This window comes from Lactuca sativa, chromosome 7 (genome assembly GCF_002870075.4).
Source record: "Lactuca sativa cultivar Salinas chromosome 7, Lsat_Salinas_v11, whole genome shotgun sequence".
NCBI lineage: Eukaryota > Viridiplantae > Streptophyta > Magnoliopsida > Asterales > Asteraceae > Lactuca > Lactuca sativa.
The window spans coordinates 202177023-202185662 of record NC_056629.2 but is presented as its reverse complement, the minus strand read 5'-3'; the positions used below and the strand labels follow the sequence as shown (position 1 = coordinate 202185662).

Genomic DNA, 8640 nt, shown 5'->3' with positions numbered 1-8640 from the left:
TGTTAACCACCAGATAACTAACTAACAATATCCAAAACTCGCCACATAGCTAACCGACAATATCCAAAACTGTTGTCAACTACCACATAACCAACTGACAATATCCAAAACAATTCTTGCCAAATAACCAACTTACAATATCCAAAACTGTAGTCAACCACCACATAGCTAACCGACAATATCCAAAACGATTCCTGCCAAATAACCGACTTACAATATCCAAAATTGTTGTCAAATGCCACATAACTAACAATATCCAAAACTGTAGCCAACATCCACATAATTATGACAATATCCAAACCGTTGTCAACCACCACATACCTGCCCATTATATATATATATATATATATATATATATATATATATATATATATATATATATATATATATATATATATATATATATATATATATACACACAAAATTCTATAAGTAATTTCGGGCTCTCTTGTAAAACCTACCAACATACAAGCCTTACAAGGATTTAGTGATTTGACTTCAACTAATCCAATTCGAGATCCAAGTTTTGATTATCACTACACGTTGTGTGCGCATGAAATATACGCAAACATATCATACAAACCTTATTACATGATCACATCATAAATTCTAAGACTTAAATCTCCAAAAGTAGAATTAAACTTTATAAGATTAACATTACATGTACAAAGTCGTATTATGATATTATCATTTTATGTATCGGGGTGTACTTCTTGTCCCACTTGAAGCCATGAAGACATCTCTTCCCCAACCTCATTGTCACACTCATACCTCAGTAAAATTCCAAAGAGTATTTTCCCCTATTTCAACCATAAAAAATTCCAATTTTTTTTTAAAACAAAAATGAAATATAAAAGTTAGATTTCTAAGGACAAAAGAGTAAAATTGTCAACCTTTTCTCTCCTGTATGATGCTAAAGTAGCTAAAGGCTCATTTGATCTCTTTACCTCACCACCTTCATAATTCAAATTAATCATCTGGCAACGATTACACCCACCCAATGACTACAAAAAGTTCGCATACCATAATTATCAGCAACAAATTTTTTTTTAAAAAAATGCCACATTTAACAATCATATGTTATTTGCCCATTTTATAACTAACCATGAAGTGATTATTTCCAATCTTGAGACCAGTCCACGTGTCTTCAACACAGGGCCCACCACCAGATATAACTAGATTAGGTCGGAATATCATTGGATCAACAAACCTGTTAGAATCTAGTCTAGAATTGAGGTCAGATACACTCTCCTCAGATACCATTAAAATCTGGGCTTCATTCACGAAGTTTAATCTAGTATTCACATCTCTACATGTGCCCATGTTTTTGTTTTTGTTTCTGTTAAAGTGGTTACAGCGTCTAGAACTTGATCTTAACAGATAACAAGGACGCCCAACTGCTTTACTAAACCATTCGTCAATCTTGTTATCATATCCCAAAACTTCATATCTGTGTAATAAAAACCGAAAAAAAAAAAAAAAAAAAAAAAAAAAAAGAGTGAATTACATTTTTGGTCCATGAGAATAGTTGTTTTATGCAAATTTGGTCCGTATTTGAGGTTTTTGTAACGCTATTGGTCTATTTTCCAAGTAAAATGACAAATTTTGGTCCAAATAGTTTATTTTTGCAATTTTGGTCCCAAATATAACGTCATAGCATGGAACAGGGACCAAAAATGTCACAAAAAAACTCGAATAAGGACCAAAATTGCAAGAGAAATCTTTTTTGGACCAAAGTTGCAAAAATCGGCTATAATTAGGGACCAAAAATGCAATTTACTCGAGAGTAGAACAGGGCCCAAAAACATTACACAAATCTCAAATAAGGACCGAAATTTTAAGAGAAATCTTTTAGGACCAAAATTGCAAAAACTGGCTACACTCTGGGACCAAAAATGTAATTTACTCGAGAAAAAAGAACAGTTTGACTTTTTGAAGCAATTAAAAGACTGTAATAATACCCACTTGAAAATACCTTTGGGCATGTATATTAATTTCTTCTACTACAGAAAAAGTATCAGATTTGAGTTCAATAGATAGTTTCTCTTTGCATCTAGAAGATTCCACATGAAGCATTCCCATTTTTAGGTCAATCTTTGTGTTTATATAGTACATTTCAGGTACCTACAACACCAAACAAAAATAATATAAATACATCTAATCACAAAGAATAGCAACAACTTACATTTTTTTTTTACCCATAATAGCAACATATTTATGAGTAAAAAATATATAGTTTTTTGGTAAATAATTGCTCACCTTCTTCTGTGTAAGAACTTCACCATTCATGCTTTTGAGAAGCCACTCTCGATCATATAACAATCCTGGATAGAAAATGCAAATCGAACAAGGTAAAGTCAAAAAATGACAAAATTACCCTTGCTTATAAAAAGATTTAACAGAAAAAAACATGCAGCTTACAACTCTCTACCAGTACTGCTGAGAGGCCAAGTGTCCACTCTGAACCCTGAGCATGACTTTATTGGATACACCACAATTGATGTAAGATGATGTGAACTTTCTGTGGATCTTAATGGATTAAGATTTATACCATTGGTAGGCAACAATACAAAAGATCTCACAACAAAGTCAATGAATTTCTGTAAAAAAAAAGTTAAAAGAAAATTAAAAATGTTTTGAGATTTATATATGTTGTATAAAATACAACATACCCATGCATCTTCAAAAGTTGACATATATCCAAAAGATACTCTAACAGCTCCAGTTGGTTTCCCATTTAATATATCATAATCATCCCAGCATACATGTCCAGCCTAACAAAATATATATATAATAAAAATTTTAATGGTATTTTATTAGATTATATATATATTTTTTTTTATATAAAAAGACTCACACTCACCTCAATGTTGGATATCAGATCTGAATGAGATAAACCAAGATACTTGGCACATGCACCAGGATTACAAAAGCATCCTGTCTACACAATATAGAAAAAAATAAAATATATATAAAACTTACACATCATAAATTTTATAAAATTTATAAATGTTACCCTTAGTTGAATTCCAGACAAAAAAGCCAATTTTTCCACTTCACGATGGCCAACCCAAGAACCATCAGACCGTTTCAAGTTAAAAGAAATTACAGGACCAACTCCACTATACACTGCCTGTTAAATCAAAGCAAATGTTTACTTTTATAATTAAAAAAAAAATTACTTTTTTGCCCATAACAGCAATGTGCTTTCATAGTGTGAGTGTCCCACTAACCTTTAGAGAATGAAGTCCATATATCTTGCAAACCTCCACACCATTTGCATGCCTTAATGCCAAAAGCATATTTTTTGTATATCTTGCAAGTGATGAGGTATGCCTAAAGAATAGATAAATAAACTTTTGTTTGAAAGTATAGAAATTTGTGTTCCTATAAAAATATTGTAGTACAGCATATACCTTGATATGGCTGATGTGGTGAGAGTATTTAGGATATTAAATCCATGGCGAATGGATGCAATATTCAAGAATGATAATGTTCCATCTTCAAATGACTCTTCAATACCTTCTCTTCTTTTCACAAAGTCAATGTCAGCAATCGATGCAGCCACTGTCCCTGTAATATTTCAATTTTAGTTTTATACGAAATTCAGAGGAAATTAATTTTTTTTTGTTTGAAAAATCAAACCTCCACTAAAGTAGGTCTTCTTTAGTAATTTTGCAGCTTCTGTAAAAATAAGAAACAAACTTGAGTAAGTAAGGGAATGATTGTTAAATATCTAATTATTTTCAAATTTCAACTTACCATTTCCAACTACCAAAGCTCCAAGTCCAGTTGGATAGCCAAAAAGCTATATCCAAAAAAGTAAATTCAATGAAATATATATATATATATATATATATATATATATATATATATATATATATATATATATATATATGGGATTATGGGTCTTCTTATTTTATTTTACTAACTGGAAGTTGAAAAGGCATACCTTGTAAAATGAGATCACAACAAAATCTGCCTTATGCTTTGATAAATCCGGAGGTTCTGTAGAACAACCTTTTGCAGCATCAAGTAAAACCATCCATGATCCCCTGGTATATGTAAACAAATCATCAACATTAAATATAATGTTTATTTAATATTTTAATTACATATTCCAGAAAGTAAATCTCACACCTGGAATGTTGAGAACCTCCCAATATTCGCTCTGAATCTTCCTTAATCATGTCTATCAAATCAAGATTAAACCTCACTCCTGAGAAATTACACTCTGTAGGAAAAGCAAATAAATTGTATGTATGTCCTGCATATAAAAAGAAAGTATTTACTATTAATCTTATCATACAAAATGAATTTATAAACATCAACTGTTAGGTTTTGACTAAAAAAGGCTACCAGTAGGATCTTTGTTTGAAACCCTAGCTTCACTTCTCTTTGGTATAGGATACTGTGAGACTTTGATGGAAGATTTAGTGCTTCCAAATGTATCAGATTGTGCAGTTTCCTCAAAGTCTATTGCTAATGCTGCAGCTCCTTTATTGAGAGCATACTCTCTGATCCCAAGGACACTGTTGTGGTTCTCAATTGTATACATGAAAGTGCTTTCATTGCTCCAAGGAAAAGCCTCACCAACAAGTTTAAGAGCTGCTGTTGCTCCAGAAGTGAAAATACATTTGTACTCTTTTGGTGATGCATTACAGATTTTGAGAACCTATAAGTAATCATATAAATATTTATGCAACAGAAATTGATAAGTATGTGTGTGTACAACAAGTTACCTGATGACGAGCATCTTCTACAATGTCTGATGAGGTCAAGCTAGAGCTGCTTTGAGTATCTAATGATCATAGATTAAGGTATCAAACATAAGCTGCTCAAAAGGCGTGATAATTAGAGAATCCAGCTAATTTTTCATATGTAAAGGAAGAGAACAATGACTAGAAATGATATAAACGAATGAAACTAGAAAATTGCAGAAAAAGGATACGAGGATTTCCGTATACAGTGGTAGTAAGATCTCTAAATATTGCCTCCATCTGTAATTCAGAATATAAAGTTGCACCAGCGTGATCCAAGTAGACATTTCCTACAAAGAAATTCCACAAGCAATCAAAAAAAAAGTAGCATAACAAATATCAATCCACTTTCTATAAGAACAGTCGAAGATGGATGGATTATCATTTATCAAGAGGGCTTACCATCGAGTCTTTTAAATTCAGTAGCTCGGAGATCATCGATGTGCTTGGGAGCATTCGGATAACCGTAAGATTCACCGAATTCCTTCAAGAACTGTTTCCTTGCAGCGTCCATGCTCGTATTTGGTGGAATCATATTCATCTTCGGACTTCGCACACCAGGTATTCGATCTTTTGCTTCAAGAAGAACTTCGAATCGTGTATCAAATGAAAAGACATCTTTTCTTTTTTGGCATCTGCTTAGTGTTTTTTTCGTTTGAATGACTGTAATTCAGATGGTGCACGTTTGAAGTGGCGAGTGGCGACCAACCTACAAATGGGCTTATGGGGTTTTAAATTATGGACTGACGATATTTATATGGCCCAATATATTGTAGCACAGTTTTTGGATTTATTTGAGCTTAGGTTATTTTAGGATTTATTAGGTTATGATATTAATCGATCAGTTTTTGGAAGAATTTGAATCCAAATTTTCTTGTAAACAGTAAAATCAAAATTAGGTTTCAACTGATTTCAAAGGTGAAATTGGGATTTATTAGGTTTGTTCGGATCAAAGGTTATGTATTAATCGATCAATCTTTGGAAGAATCTGAACCGATTTTTCTTATAAACAAGAAAATCGAAAATTTCAACTGGCTTTAAAGGTGAAATTGGGATCCAAGTTGTTCATCAAACTGATGCATAACGCGATATAGAACTTTCACGGTGCAGTTTGTAATTTTGTCAAACCGTAATATGTTGTGTGCTTTATGGTTTTTTCAATACAAAATGGGATTTCAAAATGCAGTGCACCACATACTAAAGAAAAATATACATTTATCATTCATTTTTCACTACATTGTAATTAGACACAAACAAATAGAGGCAAATGGATATTTTTGGAGAAATTCACCATCTGAGAGTATTTTTATCGTGTTTGACTTCTTGCAGCTATGATTAAAGTGATTCAAAATGATTTGAAAATAAGACACAATTATTTACAACTATCATATTTTGTATTTTCGTAAATTCAACTGTTATATTTGTCATAAAAATTATGGAAAGTTGGATGTGGTGTATTGATGGACGAAATTCAAATCTAATGAGGATGTTTTCATCATTGCATATTGTTAGCTTCAATTATCTATCTAAATAAGTTAGGGTTTTAACATTTATAATGTTTGTTTCATAAACCACAAATTACAATGCACCTCACCACACTGCATAACTTGGTTTATAATATTCACGGTAAAGTTTTAGGTTTTGAAAAACTAAACTATATTATGTGGCATGGTTTACGATTCTAACTATGTACGCAATAGACGACACATTGTTGTATATCTCGTTTGTTTATTTGATTTTGGTGAACTAAAGAAAAACAACGTCGTAGCACTAATGCAACATAATGTGTAGTGTAAGTGTTCTGAAGTGCTTTAATTACCTTAAATTAGGGGTGACAATTGTTGACACGACATGACACGAAACGAAATTGGGACGAAATTGAAATTTGAATTCGTGTTCGTGTCATGTTCATGTCACGTGTAAAAAACACGATGTTGTGTCGTGTTGTGTTCGTGTTCAAAATTCGACACAAAATTGACACGATTTATTTATTTGTCGTGTTTTTCGTATTATGTATGATTAAATAAACTAATTGTTATATTATGTTTGTCGTGTCGTGTCGTGTTTGTCGTTTTTTAATTGGTTCGTTTTCGCGTTAATTAAAAAAATACGACATCGTTTCGTGTTACAAAAAACCTTGTCGTGTCGTGTCAGACAGAAACACAACACGATGACCCGATTTGCCACCCCTGCCTTAAATATAAAACTTCAATAGTTACGTAATGATATTAAATTAAATATTAAATATCCACTAATAAAACTTAAATACTTACATACCTAATCATTTATTTATGTAACGTAGTTACAGTTTTTTTACAAGTCTATGCAATGAAATAAGTTTCTTTTTATAATATATACAATTATGTTTTAATTAATTACCTTTTTTCTATCATTAAGGTAAAATCAAAATCATACAAAATGTGGTTGCGACTGAAATATGGATGCACACATTGGTTAGAATTCTATTTTATTATACAAATTAATAGAATATTAATTTAATATAAATTAATGTAACATATATCTTTGTTAGAGAAACCAAATACCTAATTTTATATAGGGATGTCAACACAGGTAAACGAGACGTTTATTGCATCCCCCACCCCCACCCCACCCCTGAAATTTCTCCATTCCCTCGCCCCGCCCCTGCCCCCGAAAGTTCCAGCCTCCCCACCTCCAACCCCGCTCGCGCCCCTGAATTCATGGACTACTCCCCGCCCCGACCTTCGTTTCCCCGTCCCGACTAATTTTTGGATATTTTTATTGGGCTAAATGAAATTATTTTTTTGGGCTTAAAGAAACTGTTTTTTAGGTTAAAAATAGTTATTTATAACATAATTTTACATGTTTAAAACAAAAATGTTATCACATCTTAAAAATGTCATACTAACAACTTACAAACATGATTTTTTTTGTTTACTTTTGGAAGCTCAAAATCATATATATATATATATATATATATATATATATATATATATATATATATATATATATATATATATATATATATATATATATATATATTAATGGGCCCCCATGGGTTTATTTATCGATAGCAAATAGCGGTAAATAGCGACGAGCTACCTATATGCTATGTAGCGCGATAGCGATGAAATAGCGAACGCTATTTCATATTTAGCGATACGTATAAAAATTAAAAATATTTGTGGTTATTATAAATTTATAATCAATAAATAAGGAAAAAACCATTAAACTAGATAAAAACGTTCAAAACTTCAACCCTTATCGCTTTTATTCTTATTTATTCCTTAAAAAGGAGAAAAAAAAATGAATAAACCCCCTAATGTCGCTATACACCTCGCTATTTGTCGCTAAGCACTCAATAACGACCATATATCTATACGCTATAACGACCGCTATGATCGCTATTGACAACTATGCCCATAAGGGGTTCGGGACAGGACTGCCTACCCCGTCCCCGCCTCCAAAATTAAAACGGAGATTAATCTTGTCTCCGCCCCCGCCCCGTCCCCAGTTTTTTTTAACACATATCCCCTCAATGGGATCGGGGCCCCACGTGTTTGGGGTCTCATGAGACTTTTTGACATCCCTAATTTTATATTTATTCTCATTGTCTATATTTATAGCTTGTCTTTTTTGCTTAAATTTACTAAATTAGCTCTGAAACCATAAAACTAGAATCGACAATGATTTTGTATAACCACAAGAATTTGGCATAGTGGTTATCATTTAGAATTTGAACACCCCAAAATTGAATAAGTCTTCTTTTATCATTTAGAATTTTAACACCCTAAAATCGAATAAGTCTTATTTCGATTACGACATGTTGTAAACCCCACCTTTAGATATGATATAAACAATAATCATGTTAAAAACACATCCATACTTTTGTATTTCTAAT

The 8640-nt window shown here is 31.9% G+C and overlaps 1 protein-coding gene across 2 annotated transcripts; it reads right to left on the bottom strand.

The window, feature by feature from the left end:
• Positions 1-497: 497 nt before the first annotated feature.
• On the bottom strand, positions 498-5464 carry LOC111904522 (molybdenum cofactor sulfurase). 2 transcript variants are annotated; one of them, XM_023900269.3, is made up of 19 exons: positions 5163-5464; positions 4952-5050; positions 4743-4801; positions 4360-4675; positions 4141-4267; positions 3953-4055; positions 3763-3808; positions 3646-3684; positions 3417-3573; positions 3234-3336; positions 3017-3133; positions 2864-2941; positions 2673-2774; positions 2432-2600; positions 2260-2324; positions 1976-2124; positions 1105-1450; positions 894-1004; positions 498-800 (listed from the first exon to the last, which is right to left on the bottom strand). In XM_023900269.3, exons 1-19 carry the CDS (start codon positions 5299-5301, stop codon positions 693-695), a joined length of 2433 nt encoding a protein of 810 aa, XP_023756037.1. In that variant the 5' UTR covers positions 5302-5464; the 3' UTR covers positions 498-692. The 2 variants fall into 2 exon arrangements, with proteins under 2 accessions (XP_023756037.1, XP_023756038.1); XM_023900270.3 differs by having other exon boundaries at positions 4743-4867; positions 5163-5192.
• Between the last annotated feature and the right edge of the window lie 3176 nt (positions 5465-8640).

What these genes read in the sequence shown, in the direction of transcription:
- LOC111904522 (XM_023900269.3), bottom strand. Translation starts at nt 5,301, where the DNA reads ATGAATATGATTCCACCAAATACGAGCATGGACGCTGCAAGGAAACAG. An exon ending in AGCTTTGGTAGTTGGAAATG is followed by an intron (nt 3,685 to 3,762) that starts GTAAGTTGAAAT and finishes TTATTTTTACAG; the next exon opens with AAGCTGCAAAATTACTAAAG. An exon ending in TTGGAAATAATCACTTCATG is followed by an intron (nt 1,005 to 1,104) that starts GTTAGTTATAAA and finishes AACTTTTTGTAG; the next exon opens with TCATTGGGTGGGTGTAATCG.